The sequence below is a fragment of the Mastomys coucha genome, unplaced genomic scaffold (genome assembly GCF_008632895.1).
Source record: "Mastomys coucha isolate ucsf_1 unplaced genomic scaffold, UCSF_Mcou_1 pScaffold15, whole genome shotgun sequence".
Classification (NCBI taxonomy): domain Eukaryota; kingdom Metazoa; phylum Chordata; class Mammalia; order Rodentia; family Muridae; genus Mastomys; species Mastomys coucha.
The window spans coordinates 20,099,973-20,120,039 of NW_022196897.1; the positions used below are offsets into that span (position 1 = coordinate 20,099,973).

The following is a 20,067-nucleotide window of genomic DNA, read 5'->3' on the forward strand; positions in this document are numbered from 1 at the left end:
CAAGAGTTATATTATATATACTCTTAACTGCTGAGCTGTGTCTCAGCTCCAGTGGAGAGGTATTCATGTTTTCTGGTAATTCATGGGTAGAAGGCCTGTTTAGCAGTGCAGAGGAATTGGATAGAGGGCCTGCTTAGTTAGCATTTGAATGGATGGTGCTGGGTTCAGCTGCTGCTGTAGATGCTCTTCTTACCCCAGCACATAAACAAGCTGGAAGTGCTGGTTTATCCTGTAGTCCCAGCCTCAGCTACTTGGACTGCTAAGGCTAGAGTACTGGGTACTGACCTGGGTATCCAGCTGGGTACCAGCAACAAACCTTGTCAGCTTTTAACAATGGTAGTAGGAGCCAAGTGAGTGGCTTGTTTGATGGAGTGCTTGTCTGGCATGCAGAAGGCACTGCGTTTACCCTCCACCATATGAATGGGCTGTGGTGGCAAGTGGGTGGGACTTTGACTACATAGCAAGTTCAAGGCCAGCCTGTGACACATGACAGTGTCTCCTAAGCAAATAAATACAGAAAATAGTTTTCAGGTACTTTATGTTTTAGATACTATTATACATGCATTTTTTTCAATTACTTTGAAGTGTGTTCTTTTTTTTTTTTTAAATAAATACCAGCTGGGTTTCCCACTGGACTTTATAGAACAAGCCTGCCAGTGTTACTTTTTTTTTTTTTTGACCTAGGATTTTCTGTATGAAATCTTATGTCACCTGTAAATGAAGATACTTTGGTTTTGTGAGGCTGGAGAGCAATCCTAGGACCTTGCTTGTGATATGCTAATGCTCTGCCATTAAATTACATCCCTGTTCCTTTTAAAAAAAAGAAAAAATGTTTGAGCCTGGTGTGGTGGCAGGTGCCTTTAGTACCGGCCCTCTGGAGGTGGATCTAGCCTGGTCTACACAGAGTTCCAGGACAGCTAGGCCTACACAATGAGACTCTGTTCCAAAAAATAGACAGACATAAAATTGTTTTACCTTAATTGGATAATACACTTTAGGATTACATTTCCTGTGGTGTTGGGGATCCCACCTGGGGCTTCAGGCATGCTGAGCAAATGCTTCAGTGTGAGACACAGCCCAGCTGTCTTTTCTGCCAGTTTGTATTCCTTTCTCTTGCTGTATGCTGTGGTGTGTCACCCAGAGGAGAGGTGCGACTCTCAGCATGGTGATGTTCCCTTGTGGTTCTAGTTTGATGAGCATTTGGATTTTGTTTTGTAAGTCTTGGTGGGTAAGCCGGTAGACCCCATGACCATTTCCATAGGACATCCCTTCTTTGTCTTGACAACATAGCACATGCATAGCCTTTTATGTGCTTAGATTCAGTTTGCTAGTGTCTTAGTAACATTGCAGACATCTGTGTTTTTGAAGGCCTTTTCTTTTATGTGTGAGTGTTTGTACACGCGTATGTGTATATGTGTGAGCGTGTGAATGTCTCCCTAGTCACCCACATTCATATTTACAACCCAATAATATTGGGTGCTATAAGGACCTACCACATTCTGTCTGTCAGTTATGGACACTTTCCCTGCCTGTGCCAGTCAGGGTATGGGGCATGGGACACTAGCAGTGTCTCTGACAGAGTGTCTGTGTTGCAGAGGTAGACCAGTCTGTTTTCCCTTTCTTTTGCCTTGAATTACAGTTTTCAGTCTGGTTGTGGGGTACATACCTGTAAACCCAGCACTCTGAAACACTCACAGACTGTGAGTTTAGGTGTCTCTCTTTTTCCTCCTGATTTAACACGTGTGTGGGAGAATTAGTGTTGCCCAGCACATCGCGTTTACCTAAGACTCTGAGGAGCTGGAGCTTCGTGGAATAAGCAGCCCCTTGCCTCAGATGGGGCACCACAGACTGGAATTTCAGAGTCTTGTGATGTGCTGGAGATGTCCTTGTGTCTGCTCACCTTCCTGGGTCCTTTTGCCGTTGCAGGCCTCCATGAGGAAGTGGACTATTCTGAGAAACTGAAGTTCAGTGATGATGAAGATGAGGAGGATGTTGTGAAGGATGGCCGGTCAAAGTGGTGAGTCCCCTCACTCCAGTTCCTAGTGTGGGACTCTCGGCCCTGCACAAGCTTATTAGTGCTGCTGCCTGGTGGTCACTGTGCTATGAGCAGTTCCTGGTTTCCATAGCAGCGGGAAGGAGTCTGCTCAAGACCGCATACAGGAACCAGTCAGCATGCATCCAGGCTTGACTGTCTGCTCCTTAAATATCTGCACGAAATTTCCCACTGATGGTTATGGGTGTGCCACCCCGAAAAGCTTTTGTTGGATACCACCGAAGGCTCATCTTTGTTAATCCATGAACTCTTAGGGGCCAGCCTCTTCAGCAGTGAACTGGGTTGGTTCAGGGGTGGATATGTGCACATCAGATCACCTGCATTCTCTCTGCCTTCTCTTTCTGGGATCATTTCCACTGGACTAATTTTACTTCATGCCCTTTGGAAAATATGAGTGCTGGAATTCCCTTAGGATTTTACTTTTTATTTTACTTGTATTTTTTTAAAATTGTGTGTGCGAAGTGTGCATGTGAGATTGCAGGTGTCTGCAGATGATAGAGGCATTGGTACCCTGGGGCTGGTGTTACAGGTGATTGTGAGTCACCCTGTGGGAGTGGCAAGTGCTTTTAACCAGAGGCATCGCCCCATTGCTATTTTTATCTTAACATCAGCAGTGGTTTCTGGCTTGGCATTTTAGGGGTATCAGTACCCCTAAATACCCAGGATGCACTTGGGGCTTCGGGGTCTCTTTGGACAGTGTCCATATTGTTGTGTGCATGATTGGCCCACAGGGGTCAGTCAGTGTGTCTCCTTCTCTTTGGTCTGCCTCCTATGATGCATCCTTCACGTAGCCTTCCTTTCTCCTAAGATCCCGGATTGGTTCTGGGAGGCCAAGACCATTTCTCAAAGGTCAAGTCAGAAGTCACCAATATTCTTTTTCTTTTTATCTTTTTCCTTTTTAAATTTGAGACAGGGTTTCTCTGTGTAGCCCTGGCTGTCCTGGAACTCACTCTGTAGACCAGGCTGGTCTCAGATTCAGAGTTTGCCTGCCTCTGTGTGCTAGGATTAAAGGCGTGTGCCACTATGCCTAGCTTCACTAGCAGTTGTTAATCTGAATTCTGTGTGCCTCTCTAGCCACCTGTCACAGTGGGTATGCATGTGTGCGTACGTGTGTGTGTGTGTGTGTGTGTGTGTGTGTGTGCGCACACACAGATGGCAGGCATGTGGTTAGCTCTCCTGCCCCAGTCTTTGCTGTTGACTGCCTTCCTGATACCTGTGCATGTATGGCTGTGGTTGTTTTTAGTCCCAGCTCTTGGCTCTGCCCAGCATGCCCCCTCTCTCTCTGTCTTCACAGTAGCCCAATTGGCAGCTGTCGCTTTTCTACACTGGTGGGCTTCCAATATTCACTGTGGTGGTCATTTAGTATCTGTCTTTGGCTTCGTTGCAGAACCCCGCTTGGGCACCTGCCCTAGGCAGAGCTGAGGAGGGAAATGGTAGGGAGCCTGGAGGCACAGCTGTAGCTCTGCCCTTCTCTTTCCTGTTGCAGCAGCTCCTTTATTCTCTCTGAGGCCCAGTTCTCGCCCTTTCAAGATTTTTTTTTAACTTTTATGGGTATTTTACCTGCAAATATGCCTGTGCACCACATACATACACGTGTGTCCGTGGAGATCAGAAAAGGGTGTTGCATTCCTGGAACTGGAGTTACAGACAGCTGTGAGCTTCCATGTGGGTGCTGGAAATTAAACCTAAACCCTCTGCAAAAGCAGCTGGTGCTTGTAACCACAAAGCCAGCTCTCTAGCCCCAGTTCACTGCTCTTTAGATGCGATTGAGCCAGCCTTGTCTTTGCCATCGAGGATGGCGGATGAGTCACACGTCTCCCAGGGCTTTATGACTGATGGTGACTTGGTAAACACTGGGCCTCAATTTTGGCAGTTCACATATAAAGGGTGTGAGTGCAGTGTGGAAGGAAATTAGTCTATAAAGTGGTGTAATAGCTGCCTTCAAAATTTCCAGAGGCCCCTGACCAGTGCCGTCTGGGAGGCCTGACTCTCTGGGGAAACTTAACAGTTGCCATTTGTCCTAGGAACAACTGGGACCCAAGGCGGCAGCGGGCATTGTCCTTGAGCTCTGCAGACAGCACTGATGCCAAGCGTACTCAGGAGGAAGGGAAGGATTGGAGTGGAGCAGCAGGTGTGTCCCGTGTCGTCCGAAAGATGCCAGAGCCTCAGCCTCCTTCCAGGAAGCCTCACAGCTGGGCCTCTGGCCCCGACTACCAGGTACTGTGGCCCCAGGGTCTGTGCCTGGCTGTTTACCTGCAGCCCTGGTGCATACATGGGCACTTAGCAAATGCACGCTTTCTTTCCCTCTGTCCCTCCTTACGCCCTCCCCCACACATTCACACAGATACGAATACACACACCAATCTACTTGAGCGTTCCTGAAGGCAGTTGGGCCTCCACACACCAATCTACTTGAGCGTTCCTGAAGGCAGTTGGGCCTCCAGCCACTATCTTGAGAACTTGTACTATGCTGATGTCAGGGGCTGGTTTTCCAGAAAGTGCTGGGTCATGTTTCTTCTCCTTTTTTTCTTCCTTCTTTAATTTAATTTTATTTTCCATGTGTGTTGACACATGTCATGGCACACCTGTGGAGGTCAGAGGACAGCTTTGGGAAGTTGGTTCTCTTCTCCCACCTTCATGTGGTTTCCAGGGATCAGACTCATATTGTCAGGCTTCAAGACAATGTCCAGCTTCCTGCACTGTGTGCCTAGCCCTCCCTTACTTGAAACAGAATTGAATATGAAGACTGGCTGGGCATGGCCTTTAGTCCCAGTACTCAGGAGGCAGAGGCAGGTGGATGTCTGAGTTCAAGACCAGCATGGTGTATATAGTGCGCTTTAGGCCAGCCAAGAATATACAGTGAGACCCTGTCCTCATCCCTTCCCCTCTTTACTCCCCCCACAAAAATCACAAAGTCTGTTTTCCTGGCTGACTGAGGAGTGTGCCACCTACCTGTCGAGGCTTTCACTGCAGGCCATGCTAGTGTCTTCTTCCTGTCCAGACACTGGTGGGTTTTTTTATTTTTTTGTTTTTTTTTAAGAACTAGAGTCAAACCTGAATGTGTTTGTTGCTGCTTCACTGTGATGCATATGCGATCCTGCTGATGCCCTTTATGCATGATGTCACCTGCGGATCACTTGGCACCTTGCCCATTCCACAGCCTTTCGCAGGATGTTGGAGGAGGGCAGGCCCCTCTGGTTGGCTTGGTGTTTTGCTTGCTCATGGTCAGGTCCACGGTCTCTGTCTTTGACCAGATTGACTGGTCTATTATCTGGATTCCTGCTGGCTCTGGTGACTGGCTCTTTGGTCTCTTGGTGAATGTGATCTTGCCAAGGCTTACACTGGACAGTCCTTTTCTCTCCACTGTGATTGAGAAGCGTGGGAGTGTGTTGAGACTGGCTAGCCTGTTATATTTAAAACTGTGTGTGTCTGTATGTATGGTATGTGTGTAGGAGTAAGCGTGTAGAGGTCAGAGGACAGCTTCGTGCAGTCAGTTCTTCACAACCGCCTTTAGGGGAGTCTGGGGACTGAACTCAGATTACCAGGCTTGGCAGCAAGCCCCTTTACCTGCCAAGCTATCTCACTGGCCCCATTATCATACTTTGAATTTATTCACTCATTTCAGTAGTTGATAATCTCTCGTCGTCTGCTGTGAAGATGAAGTCATCTTGGATTTCACTCCTGAGCCTGGGTCCTTGGTAGTCTCTTATCTGACTTGAGCTCTTCCTTTCTGTCTCACAGAAAACGCACCCACTAGGTCTCTGCTGTCTGGGTCAGTGTTTTTAAGAACTCTGGCTCCTTTGAGTGCTGGGTAATATTTAGAATACTCATTACTATTGGGTGTCGCTGCTCTTGGGCCTTCTCACTGGGGAGGAGCGGGGCAACACACAGGCATCTGACTGTTCCATCTCCATTTCTGTCTGTATTGAAAACCCAAAATGTAGAGGGATGTCTCCAGTTCTAAGGAGTGTATTTCAGTTCTTTCTCATTAATATTGTATGTGTGTGCATGCACAGGAGCTCAGGTTCCACTGTGTATCTGTGGAAGTTGGTGATGGGCTTTGGTGTCCATCTCTGCTCTCTTCCCTGTTTAAGACAGGGTGTTTGTTGTTTTTCCGTTGGGTATGGCAGGCTAGCAGGCCTAGAACACGGCTACAGACACTCACACTGTGTGTCAGGCTTTGTCATGGATTCTGGATTTGAACTTGGGTTGTCATGATTGTGCAGTTAGCACTTTTACCCCCAGTCCCTCCTTCCTCCAAGAGGAACCACGTTGTCCTGATGCTGATGCTTGCTTGGTTGATGCTGTGTGTGAATAGTTAACATTGCACCGATTGTCCCCCCAACCCTCCAGTCCCCACACGGGTCACCTTTGCTCCACAGTGCCACGCCCTTATCTTGTGCTCCTCCCAAACCAGGCCACCCCTCACAGTGCACCCATCACACCCTGTTGGGCTCTGGCCAAGCTTATGGAGACTGTGACTCCTTGTCAGCTGACACACCCACCTTTCCTGCCACACCCAGTGACTTGTGAGTGAGCAAGTGCTGGGAAATAAAGAAGGACATCATTGGAATTCCCTTGAGAAACGTAGCTGTCCTCATGTCCAGTGTCCAGGTCTCCCTCCTGTCTTCTTTGTGTTCCTGGGCTTTGTGCTGCTGCAGAGGACACATGTGAAACATGCATCGTGCCTCCCCTCCTGGAGATACCCTGTTGCTGAAGGCTTCACAGTGAATGTGAACCCCTGAGTCTGTTTAGGTCTTTGGGTAGGAGATAATCAGATTTAAGAATACAGAAAAGTGAGCTGAAGAAACGGCTCAATGGGTAAGAGCACATACTACTCTTCCAGAGAAACCAAGTTCAAGTCCCAGCACTCACATAAGGTGGCTCACAACTCCCTGTCACTTTAGCTTCAGGTAGATCTGGACACCTGGTTTCTCCTGGCACATGCACTCTAATACACATACCCAACACAGACATAAACATATAATGATAAAAATAAATCTTTTAAAAGTTCTTATGTACATGAATATTTTGACTGCATGTAAATGTGTGCACAACATACATGCCTGGATGCCCTGGAACTGGAGTTAGAGACAGTGTATAGGTGAGTTATCACATAAGAGCTGGGACTTGAACCTTGGTCCACTGGAGGAGCACACCGTGCTAACCACTGAGCGATGTCTCCAGCCCGATAAAATAAATCTTCAAAAAAACCATAGACTGCACAAGGGTGTGTTGTCGGGATGGCCCAGTGGGTACAGGGGCCTGCTGACTTACTTGAGTAAGGGCCTCAGGACCCTGGTGGTAGAAGGGGAGAACTGACTCCCCAGAGTTGAACATAGAATGCACAGACACATACACATAATTTTCTTTTAATGTAAGGGCCATAGAGATGGCTCAGGTAGTAAGAGTACTTTCTGCTCTGCTAGAGGATCTGAGCTCAGTTCCCAGTACCTTGTCCAACAGCTCACAGCTGCTTCCAGGAGACCCCACACCATCTTCTGCCCTCATATGCAGATACACACATTAAAAACTTGAAGGCTGAACAAGAGTTTATCTGTAAGGATTGGGTAAGCTGTGAACTCAGGAGTAAGCAGCTGTTTCTGAAGCATGGGCAGATGTTTTGTTTCGTTAAAGTGAAAGGGTAGTGCTTCTTGTCCAGTGAGCAGTGTGAGATGGTGCATCTGAACTCTACGCTGCCCCTCAGGGTCTCACCTAGTTGGAGTTGCCTCAGGATCATGAGAAGTCAGCTTTTAGGAGAAACTCTTTAACTCTCACAAGTATAGTTGTTCTCTTGAAGTGTGGTTGGTCTCCAGGGGAACGTAGAGCCTTGTCATTTGTTTTTGACATCTTGGACTGAGGCATACAATTGCTTAGCCAACCATTCAGAACAGAAACTTACTTTGTTGTGGCTAGGAATCAACCCTGTCCTGTGGTTCCTGCCACCCTGTGCCTGCAGCAGTGTTGGCCACTGCTTGCAGAGTGGGATATATTTCTAGTGTGGAGTTTTTTTCCCAGGTACCTCAGCACCCTCTTATATTGTAACTGACAGTCAGCAGGAGACTTAGGGGAAGGAGAAAGTATCCAAAAGAGGTGAGATGTTTGAAGTCACAAAGTCGGGCTCATGTATTCTCATGGGGCCCTTTTGTGCCTCAGGAAAGATGCATGTTGCCTTCTGCTCCTGTGGAATCACCAGCCCTGTGCCCCTTTGAGTCACTGAGAACATTGTTTTACTGTTTTCCTCGTGTCAGGCCCAGGGGGAGGGAAGAGCCATCGACCCAGGCTTCTGGCCTGCACCTTACCCCCTCCTTCTTTTGGCAGAAGCCCACAATGGGCAGCATGTTCCGTCAGCAGTCTGTTGAGGACAAGGAGGACAAGCCACCCCCACGGCAGAAGTTCATCCAGTCAGAGATGTCAGAGGCTGTGGAACGAGCCCGAAAGCGCAGGGAAGAAGAAGAGCGCCGGGCCCGGGAGGAGAGGCTGGCTGCCTGTGCTGCCAAACTCAAGCAGCTAGACCAGAAGTGCAGGCAGGCTCAGAAGGCCAGTGAGACCCCAAAGCCAGTGGAAAAGGAGGTCCCCCGATCCCCGGGCATTGAGAAGGTCTCCCCACCAGAGAACGGCCCTGTTGTCCGCAAAGGTGAGAGGACTCCCTATCGTACAACGGGGAGCCTAGGACTGTTGACGCCACTTCACTGGCTATGAGGCAGCCAGACCTGTGGCTAAAGCACATTATACTGGGAAAAGGCAGAGACAGGATCTCCGTGAGTTAATGTCAGCCTGGTCTGTATAGAGTTCCAGGACAGTCTTAAATGCATACACATGTGCACAAATATGGGCCTGGGATCTTGTCTGGTTCCAGCTCAGCTGTTTTCTTTGTTTTTTTGTTTTAATTTTTAATTTGTGCATGCACATGTGTGCGCTTGAGTGGGGGGTTGCAGGGGGAAGCGGGGTCAGAGGATAGCTTTGTGGAGTCAACTCCACTTTTATCTGGGTTCAAAGGCTGAACTCAGGTCTCTAGGCTTATGTGCTAAGCGCTTTACCCACTCAGCCGTCTTGCCACCCCATCTGAACTTTTTAAAGTAGTTGGGTAAATGTCTTGCATATCTACAAACCATTTTTTCTTCTTCTACAAATGTATCAGGCTGGCAAGGTGGGTCAGCAGGTAAATGAGATTGTCACTCAGCCCGATAGACCGGCGGTGGGACAGATAGCTGCAGGTTGTTCTCTGACATATATTACGATATGATGTGGGTGCGCGTGCATGCTTACACAGACACAGTAAATTCATTTCAGAAGGAGGCGGGTGGAGACATAGCTCAGTGGTTCCTCCAGTTGCTCTTACGGGTGACCTGGGTGCAGTTCCCAGCACTCACGTGGTGGCTCATAACCATCTCTAACTCCAGATCTACGGGATCTGATGCCCTCTTCTGATCTCGCTGAGTACCAGGAACATCATACATGCAGGCAAATGCACTCGTGCACATAAATTAAAATAAAAAATCCACCCCCCCAAAGTTTGTAGAGCTACCTCCAGGCTGTGTCGGGTGCCTTACAAGAGACTTGTGGCGTACAGAGACCCAACCTGCTGTCATTGCTGCTGCTATCCTTCCTATCCATGCGTGGCCAAATGTGTGGCCAAGAGCCTGCGAAAAGGAGAGCACTGTGTCACAGGAAATGAAAAGGAGTCTTTCCAAATGTTTCAGTATACTCCTGGCAGTAACCATTCCAAGAAGAGTAGCTGCGGTCTGGACTAGAGACTTGCCCCAGGAAAGCCATCAGCTGTATTCCGTGACAGTTCCCTAGTCAGCCCTGATGGATTCTGTTAGCCTCAGCCCCTGTAAGCTCCGTGTGTGTGTGTATGTGTGTGTGTGTGTGTGTGTGTGTGTGTGTGTGTGTGTGCGTGTGCGCGTGAGCGTGTGCGTGTGCGTGTGTGTGTGTTGAGGAGTCAGTGCAGGTGTCCTCATGATGCCCACTCTCTGCAGCTTGAGTGGAGACCGCCCGCCACAGTTCTTATGGCCATGGCAGTAGAGAAACTGCTTTGAACATGCTGTTAGTTGGGCCCCATTGAGTGCATGATCTCAAGCCCTGTGAGGGAGGCATGGTTGCTCTTAGTACTCACAGACTGCATTGAACAAGCTGAGGTGAGGCCTCAGGCCTCCTGCCTGCAGTTGTTGAATCCTGTGTGTTTGGGTGATGAATTTGCAGGTGGCCCTGAGTTAGGGCTGCTTTCTCCATTCTCAGAGCCCTTTATCAGCCTTACCACAGTCCTGCACAGTTCTGAGCTGACTCGGCTGAATCTTCGCTTGGTGTTTTTGTTGGGGTAGAACCTTCTAACTGCTTTGTGGGAAATTCATAAGCCCAAGGAGCACTTGTGTATGCAGCTGGATCTGGGTTAGTGGCTGGTTCCCCCAACGAGTGTGTACAGTGGTACACAGAAGCAGTTGCTGTTCAGCACACAGTTGGCAAAGCTCCTGTGACCTGGCTATGATGTCTCCTCCCCTGTTCTCTAGGCTCCCCAGAATTCCCTGTCCAAGAAGCACCCACCATGTACTTGGAAGAGACACCTGCAATGTCCCCAACAGTGGCTCAGAGCAACAACAGCAGCAGCAGCAGCTGTAGCAGCATCGAGGAGGAAGGCCGGGAGGCCGGGTCCCCTGCACAGGAGTTCAGCAAATACCAGAAGTCCCTCCCTCCCCGTTTCCAGCGCCAGCAGCAGCAGCAGCAGCAGCAACAGGTAAACTGATGACATAACCACAGAGCAGATGCCCGCCCCACTCACAGCAGTACCCTTACATGTCACAGCCGCCATCACAGATGCTAGAGGTGATACCTCAACCCTGGGAAAATCTCCCCTCAATAGAGGCTCTGTGCGTCATTCAAGCCCTTTTACACACTGAGTCCTGTATTCTTTCTCTGAGCTGCACTTGATGAAGCTTCTGTGGAGTCTTTACGCAGAGTAGCATGCCTCTGATCCCATTCAAACATACTTGGGCCTCTGAGGCCTCCAGTCTTCTGCACTGTCTTAGGAGTTACTGGAGCGGGACAAGTCAGCTTTGGGTTGAGGATATCCATCTTGTAGGATTCATGTTGGAGAGCGTGGCCAAGTTAGGTAATGTCTGTCAGTCATCAGTCTGTTCTCTTCTTTGAAAAACTGGAGATACTGGGTGCTTGCCTCAGCAGAGTGGAGAGCTCTGGCAGAGGCACCTGGGACTGTGTCAGAGCATTGAGCATGTTGACTTTCAGAGGGGCTTACATTGCTCTGGGGGGTGGCATCATAGCAATCCCTGGGTCCTGGTGATCTCATGTGCTGGTGCGGCCTGTCAGCAGTTGTATAGTCATTGGGACTGAGGATGTAGCTCACTGCTAGAGTGAGATCTCGGGTTCAGTGTTAGGTGCCCAGCATACAAGGGAAAATGGCAGCCGTGCCTAGGAACCGTGCATTGGGACGGAGACTGAGAGGATGGGGAGTACCTGCTGGAAGCCCAGCAGGTAGCTTACGATGATTTTATCCAAAACTGTTTCCAAATGGTTGTGCCTTAGAGACCAAGGATCTGCAGGCTCACCTTTAGTTCCTTATGACCCCACCCCAGTTTTTCTGCTTTGGGGGTCATAGGAAACATGGTATTGGTATATAAGTTGGTATATAAGGCCGGAGTTGAGGTACCAGTGGGCGGTCACTCCTGCCGAACCAAGCAGCACCAGTTACTCTAGCTAGGGATGGGGAAGACAGTGGCCGTGTATCTCTCCTCAAGAGGGTGTAAGATCCACAGGGCTGCCAGGCTGGGCTGGCCCAGTCCTCAGGGACTGCAGTTTAGCCAGAGGGTGTTGTGTAGATCAAGAAGCTAACTCTTGCGGTCCTCACATCAGTGGTCTGCAGTGACTGAGGGCTCTTCAGAGACAGCAGCCTACAGGATTTGCAGCCCAGCAGCAGGCTGGAAGGAGGCCATTCTGTTCTCAGAGTAGACAGACCAGGCCGAAGGTCTCAGACAGAGTTTGTTCTTGGAAGTCTGACCTAACACATGAATCCCAAGTTTTAGATCAGGGCTGGTTGGGTGGAGTCAATGTGTCATTGCTTTATAATCACAGATGGTTTGTGTCTCTCAGTTCAGATGCCTCAGAGCACAGTGCCCCAGCAAGCTACTCTTGACCGCCACCTCTTACAATTTAGTTAGAGAGAATCCACTGTGAGAGCAGGAAGGGACTAGGAGTGTTTGTGGGGGCAGGCAGTGGGGGCTGCTCAGGTCAGAGGGAACGCGCTTACGCTGGAAACTCGATTTGGGAATGAAGAGGAGAGGAACAACATAGTCCAAGGCCCAGGGTTTCCCACCAAGGGCTCGTGGGACTGTGAAGCAGAGAGTGGAGTGCATTGTGGAGGCAAGGTTCGACAGAACCCCATAGGCTGCTGATAACTTTGTAGGATCAAGCTGCTGGGCAGAAAGCAGAGGAGGTACTGGAGGCTCTTCTGAAGCTGGGGTCAACAAATAGTACACGCATAGCTATGGACAAAAGACAGGGCATGTTCCTGGTAGGGGAGTGAATCCAGTTCTGTGAGGTGTTGAGTCAAACCAAAGCCCTCATCTGATGGGGCTCACACAGGTGCACACAGCCCTTGTAGTGACACTAATGTGACTCCATCCAGCTCCAAGGGACCTGAGCCTGAAAGCCATAACAGGCCTCAGAGCTATGGACATCCTTCTTTCTGGCTTTCGTTTAGGGGCCTTTGTGTGCCTGTCGTGGCGGGTGGTAGGTACACTGAACACCAGTGTGCCCTATCCTAGTTCACTGTTTGTCCTCTCCCCAGGAGCAGCTGTATAAGATGCAGCACTGGCAGCCGATGTACCCCCCACCTTCTCACCCCCAGCGCACCTTCTATCCACACCACCCCCAGATGCTGGGATTTGACCCAAGGTGGATGATGATGCCCTCCTACATGGACCCACGCATCACCCCGACTCGGACACCTGTGGACTTCTACCCCTCAGCCCTGCATCCTTCAGGTGAGCCCAGGGAGCCTAATGAAGGAACATCACCAGCAGAGTTAGACCCATAGTGGTCCAGGCTGGCCTTTTTATCAGGGCATTTGAGTTTTACAAAGACTTGAAAGACACAGTTCTGCTCCTGTCAAAAGTTATTAGGACCTGAGTGTCGGGTAGAGACATAATGTAATTTCAGCACTTGAGAGGCTGAGATCAGCCTGGGCTAAGTATTAAGACTGTCTCCAAAAAAAGCAAAGCAAAACAAACATTGTTGGGATGAGTATGAACATGTGTGCTGTCAGTTGCGGCCCCTGCGTCCTTGCCTGTGGGTCTCTGTAGCCAAGATTGTTGGCGCCCAAAGTTAGTCTAATGCTTTTTGCTAGAACCAGATTTGGAGGTTCACCAACCTTTGTCTTACCATGGCCTTGCTTTTGTAGCTAACACTGCGGAGAGCTCTCTTGTTTGCTCTCCTCACTTATAATATGATCTGTTAATATATAATATGTGCTGTTTCTAGCTGTTTCTAACATTGCTCTGTTGGGGGTCACGTGGTGACTCCTCAGCAGCCACTGTTTATCTCACTGTGGGATACAGCACAGGCTAGACTGCCAGGTGATCTCAGTCTCTCTTTCTCGATAGTCATAATGAAGTAGTCCGTGAAATTGCACTTACCAATTATGCTATACATATATCTGTATCATTCATTTTTGTTTAAAATCCTCTTAATCAGCCAGGTGGTGGTGAGGCACTCCTTTAATCCCAGCACTTGGGAGGCAGAGACAGGTGGATTTTTGAGTTTGAGGCCAGCCTGGTCTACAGAATGAGTTCCAGGACAGGCAGGGCTACACAGAGAAACTCTGTCTCGAAAAAAAAAAAAAGAACAAAAATCCCCTTAATCAGTTACTGACTGGTGTAAAGATTGCTTGCCACAGGATTGGGAGTTTAACTTAGTAGGGGAGCACAGTCTTTTAGTATTCACAAGGACCTGGGTTCAACTCTAGCTCCAAACATTCAGTGTGGTTGTGGCTTTATAAACGTCCTATAAGGACTCTGTGTGTGTGTGTGTGTGTGTGTGTGTGTGTGTGTGTGTGTGTTGTGTTGTTTTGTTTGTGATGTTTTTTGTTTTGTCTCTGTGTAACCCTGGCTGTTTTGGAACTTGGAGTGTAGACCAGGCTGGCCTTAAACTCACAAGAGTTTTTGTGTGTCTCCGAGTGCTGGGATTAAAGGTGTTTATCACCACACCTGCTTTTTTGCTTGTTTTTGAGACATGGTCTCTCTATAGCTCAGGCTGGCCTTACATTCATGGAAGTCCTCTTGGGTCAGCCTCCATGTGCTAAAATTACAGGCTGGGGCCATTACACCCAGCAGATTGTCAGTTTTTGTTTCTTGTATCTGGAAACACATTGGAAGGAATTTGTTGTATTTTTTGTCTTTGCTACTCTGGCTGAAAGTAACATAATTACTCTGTTTGTGTGATCCCTTTTATTCCAGCTTTTTACTGTTCACTTTTCTGGACCCTGGTTTTTAGTAGTGTTTCCTTTCCTGTGTAAAAAGCTGCTGACTGAAAGTCTGTGGCCTTTAATTGCTAAAGTGTGTTCCTTTAGTTTTATTGGGATGTTGGGCATGGTGGTGTCCACCTTTAATTCCAGCAAGTGGGAGGCAGATGCAGGTGGACTTTGAGGACAGCCTGGTCTGCATAGTGAGTTCTAGGACAGCCAGAGCTACACAGTGAAACACTATAGCAAGTACTTTCTGCCACCGCCCCAAATAAGATTTTTTTTTTTTTTTTTGTGAACTGGAGATATGGTCTAGCAGTTAAGAGCACTGGCTGCTCTTTGAGTTCCCAGCACAAATATGTGGCCTCTTCTCATCAGGCCCTTTATAGGTAACAGGCAAGTGTCCCTGTACGTACGTGCATGCATGCATACATACATATGCAGGCAGGAAGACACAGAGCAATTTTTTTCAAAGGTCTCTGTTCATCTCTGGTTTTGTATTGTTTAGGTGTTCATCTCCCCGTCCTCCCTCTTTCCCCACCTTTCACTGTGTTGTTGGGGTTGGTCTGAAAGCCCTGAGCCTGAATCAGCCTCTGCTCGGCCCCTGCTGGGATGCGGGTGATCCTTCTGAGGCCAGGGAAGTGTGGAAATGAACCTGTAGGAAGTAGGTCCCCTCTGTGCTGTCATCCAGGAAGCACATCCAGGAACCTATCCTCAGCTTGCTTGTTCCTCACGCATGTCTAATCCGCCTTCTTAAATTTTAGTGCCTGTAAATATTTTGGAAGTAGGATTTGCTTCCCAAATCATTGTTTTGTTCTGTATTTTCTTTTTCCTTCCATATTATTATTATTATTATTATTATTATTATTATTATTATTATTATTATTGTGTTTACCCACTTGGGGAGTCAGAGGTCTCCTTCCACTGTGTTTGGATTCCAGGAAGCAAACTCAGGCTTGGAAAAGCACCTTTCCCCATTCAGCCATCTTACCAGCTCCCATTTTGGAATTTTTTTCTTTGTTTTTAAAGATGGGGTCTCACTATACAGCCCTGGTTGGCCTGGAACTCAGTCTATAGACCAGGGTGACCTCAAACTCAGAGATCTGTCTGCCTCTGCCTCCTTAGTTCTGGGATTGCAGGTATACAACACTATACCCAACAAGTGCTTAATTCCTTTTAAAAAAATCATTTTTTAATCATTAAATATAAATTTTAATATTCTCTTCTTCTAGAAAGTATCAGCTATAGAATATACTACATTCATACTCATTCTGGCCATTTTGGATTTTTAAGTTAAGACCTGGTGAGAGAGTACCTTTCAGGGCCATTACTGGATTCAGTCCTGGTTATGCTGGGAGACCCCTGCATTCTTCTGGGAGGCAGAAATTTGAATACAGCCCTCCTTGAAACCCAAAGGAAGAAAAGGTTTCCTATGGTTTGTCTGTTTGTATCCTCCCCGAAAATTCTTTGTACCAAAAGATACAGGCTTTCTAATGCTCAGTATTATTTCAGAAGCATTGACAGTCTTATTCCTGTTCTGAGAGGATGCTGGTATGGAGAGATTGGGGAAACCTGATACAGCTGGTAAATTGACATTACATGTATACTGGTCCATCGGGGCCACTCCAGGCTCTCCCTCCCCAACAACCAGAATTTCCAAATACAAAATGTAGAGTATTCTTGTCCATCTTCCCATGGGGACATGAGGAAGTGAAGTCAAAGCCCTGTCTAAGTCTTCCTAGGAAGGTCTAAACCAACTGAGTGCTGGCAGGCTGGTTGGTGTGTGTGTTGGCTGGGATTTGGCTCATTCAGTCTATACAGCTATGCTGTTTTGTGGTATGCTCCTTCACCAGCCCCTCTGGGCTGCCGTTTATTGTTTTTCTTACCTTTCAAATGGATTCTCATTCTGGGAACCAGCATTGGCTTCTAAGGGCCACACGCAGGTCAGATGGTATGCCTGCAGAGCAGCAAGTTCCCCTAGTCAGAGTGAAGCCTCAGTTGTTTCAGGGGTAGTTACTGTGTCCGTGTGCCCTTAGGACAACTGTCTCTTTGGAGGCTATCTATGTTCTGCCCTATGGCTGCTGCCAGGCATTCTGTGTTAGATGAGAGAGGTTGATCCTTTGCCTTCTTCAGGACTGATGAAGCCCATGATGCCCCAAGAGTCCCTCAGTGGGACTGGCTGTCGCTCTGAAGATCAAAACTGTGTGCCCTCACTCCAAGAACGAAAAGTGACCCCCATCGACCCGGCTCCTGTGTGGAGCCCAGAGGGCTACATGGCACTGCAGAACAAAGGCTACTCACTGTCCCACCCGAAGTCTGCTGACACCCTGGCCATGGGCATGCATGTCAGGTGAGCTTCCCTCTGCGGCTGAAGGAAGACTCCACAGTCCCAGTGGAGGGCCCTAGGAAGAGGCCCTATTCTAGGAGACATAGCCCAGGGTGGGTGGGGCGAAATGGAAGCAGCTGTGCTTGAATGTTTGATGTGAGTGGCTCTCTGATGGCCAGGCCAAGGCACAGGAGGAACCCCGTGGTCGTCGAAGTGTGGGCAAGGAGTAAAGGTGCAGTGGGTGGGCTCACAGGTGGGTGGGTTGAGAGTGGGGTCTGGACTCGCTCCTCCTGTGCGTACAGGAGCTAGCCCTGCCACCCCAGGCCCAGGCTCACCACTCCCAGGCTCCAGCTTGTTCATTGCTCCAGGGGCCCGCCAGCTCCTCTGTCTCCAGGGTGGTACATTGAGCTGCCACTGACATCTCCACGCTCACGGACTCCAGGGGCCACCGAGCAACGAATCATAAGCTAGACCAAATGTTTGTGTTTTCTTTTCTTTCTTTCTTTTTTTTTTTTAAAAAAAAGCAAAAAAAAAAAAAAACTTTTTTTTTTCTTTAAAACCAAACCAAACAAAACTAAGTCCTGTTCAGCATGGAGGCCAGGAACCGAGCTCCAATCACATTGACTGATTTTTCTGGTTCCTTTTCAGGAATGAAAGGTCTTACTCTGCCTCCCCCGGAAGGTCAGGGGGCATAAGTGCCCAGCGCGATCTCTTTGAGGAGAGAGGGGAGGAGTTCTTGAGTGCTTTTGACAAGAAGGCCCAAGCAGACTTTGACAGCTGTATCTCTTCTCAAAGAATAGGCCAGGAGCTTTTATTTCCACCTCAGGAAAATGTTCAGGAGGTGGGTGCTCCTGGGGGTTGTACCCCAAACCTCAGGTGTTCCCCATTGGAGCCTGACTTTGTCCCAGCTGAGAAAAAGCCAGAGTATGGCAGCTGGGATGTTGGCCACCAGCCAAAGGCTGCCGACACAGCCAACAGTGTGGAGCTGGAGGTGCCCCGGCAGGAGCCTTCCTTTCATGTTTCCTCTTGGGAGAAGGAAGGGAGCCCCAAGAAACAGCCAAATCCAGAGCCCGAGTGGACACCCGAGCCCCGGAGCTCCAGCAGCCAGCACCAGGAGCAGCCAGGCAGGACCCGGAGGTCGGGACCCATCAAGAAACCGGTTCTCAAGGCCCTGAAGGTAGAAGAGAAGGAAAAGGCATTGGAGAGAGTCAGGCAGGGCCTTGGAGAGGAGAGCTCGCAGCGGGCCACAGAGAAAGAACCCATGTGCAAGACAGAAGAGGATGAGGAGAACAACCCTGCCCTAGCCAATGCCTCCTCAGCCCTGGAGGATAAGGCTGCTACTGCCCGGGCTGGTTTTGGCCACGAAGCTAGCAAGCTGGATGAAGATGCAAAGGCTGATAAGACCTGGGAGAGCAGGCCCTCAAGGGAGGCCAGTGACATTCCCCCAACCAAGAGAAACAACTGGATCTTCATTGATGAGGAACAGGCCTTCGGGGGCCGGGGCCAGGCCCGTAGCCGTGGCCGTGGCTTCAGAGAGTTCACCTTCCGGGGCGGCCGGCCTGCAGGCAGCAGCACAAGTGCTCTTTGTGGCACAGGTGTCCTTGGGTCTCGTGGCATGTACAGTAGTGGCCAGCGTAGTAACCGAGGCAGGGGCCTGCGTGATTTCCCCCCACCAGAAGACTGCCCTAGAGCCAAGCCAAGGCGGCGCATTGCCAGCGAGACCCATAGCGAGGGCTCTGAGTATGAAGAGCTACCCAAGAGGCGCCGGCAGCGGGGCTCAGAGCCTAGCCACGAGGGCATGCTCATGGAGAGGGACGAGGGTGCCCTGAAGGACTCATGGCGCTCCAACAGGACTTACACCGAGGACCAGGGTGGTGTAGACACCCGCAGCCGGGGGCCCCGGACATGCGGGAGAGCCCTCCCACCTCGCCTGAGCAACTGCAGCTATGGCCGCAGAACCTTTGTTGCCAAAGAACCTCCCCACTGGCAGAGCAGGAGCCCGGGTAGCTCCTGGCAGGAATATGGCTCCTCTGACCCATGTGGCCCACGGCGAGGCACTGACAGAGACTATATACCAGACTCCTACCGACACTCTGACACATTTGGAAGCAGGCTTTTTGAGGACAGCCGCACAGAGGACAAGAGATCCTTTTTCCAAGACGACCATGGGCCAGATTCAGAAAATGCAGAAAACAGGCCCTTCCGTAGGAGGCGGCCCCCTCGTCAAGACAAACCCCCTCGCTTCCGGCGCCTCCGTCAAGAGCGGGAGTCCCTGGGCCTGTGGGGACCTGAGGAGGAGTCCCATCTGTTGGCAAGCCAGTGGCCAGGCCGGTCCAAACTCTGTCCTGGGGACAAGAGTGGTCCTGGAGGTCACAGATCCCCAGAACTTTCCTACCAGAATTCTTCTGATCATGCCAATGAGGAGTGGGAGACTGCCTCGGAGAGTAGCGACTTCAGCGAACGTAGGGAGCGGCGAGAAGGCCTCGCAGCTGAACCCGAAGCACAAGGGGATGGTGGCCTCTCTGGGGCCAGTTTGGGTGAAAAGAAAGAGCTGGCCAAGAGGAGCTTCTCCAGCCAGAGGCCCCTGGCTGACAGACAGAGCCGCAAGCTGGAGCCGGGAGGGTTTGGGGAGAAGCCTGTTAGGCCAGGTGGGGGTGAGACTTCCCCCCGCTGCGAGAGCCAGCAGAGTGGGACACCTCTGAAAGTCAAAAGGTAACGCGTCAGCACCATCTCGGGTCCTTTGTCGTTGTCCTGTTCGCAGCAGCATCAAGTCCATGCATGCATGCCCTGCCAAGCCAGGCGGCCCTGGCCGCTGTGTGTGAGCGTCTCCATCACTTGCTCCTGCATTGCTTGTCTGCTTCTCCATGGTGTGTCATTGTTGATGTTGTTGTTGTGGCTTGATCAACTAAACCCAGAGTTCCCCGTGCCCTGCTCCCCAGAGGCCTTGTGACTGCTGTTCTAGCCTGTGTTCCCAGAGTCCAACCTCCGGATATATCCACAACTCTGCACTGATAGCTATTGCCTGTGTGGCGCCCTGCAAGCTCTGCAGTCTATCCACTTGTTACTGCTTGGAGCTGGCCCGAAGGCATCACTCACCTTTGGCCATGTGGAGATAGCTCTTGCCCCTAGTGGCCCTGCTTCCCCTCTTGCTGCCTGGATATGGCTGGAGCCACCAGGAACAGAGGGGAGGAGGCCGCTCTCAGCCAGAGCCTGCTT

General features: G+C 49.8%; 1 protein-coding gene across 6 annotated transcripts in view; it reads left to right on the forward strand.

The window, feature by feature from the left end:
- Prrc2b (proline rich coiled-coil 2B) overlaps nt 1–20,067 on the forward strand; it is an 83,899-nt gene that overhangs the window by 44,577 nt on the left and 19,255 nt on the right. For 4 of the 6 annotated variants that reach the window (XM_031369781.1, XM_031369780.1, XM_031369777.1 and 1 more), the window contains exons 10-16: nt 1,927–2,017; nt 4,078–4,270; nt 8,375–8,690; nt 10,564–10,787; nt 12,855–13,050; nt 16,659–16,875; nt 17,500–19,563. In XM_031369781.1, coding sequence (XP_031225641.1) covers nt 1,927–2,017; nt 4,078–4,270; nt 8,375–8,690; nt 10,564–10,787; nt 12,855–13,050; nt 16,659–16,875; nt 17,500–19,563 — 3,301 coding nt within the window. The remainder of the gene's footprint in view (nt 1–1,926; nt 2,018–4,077; nt 4,271–8,374; nt 8,691–10,563; nt 10,788–12,854; nt 13,051–16,658; nt 16,876–17,499; nt 19,564–20,067) is intronic. The other 2 variants (XM_031369783.1, XM_031369782.1) reach the window with 1 other exon arrangement.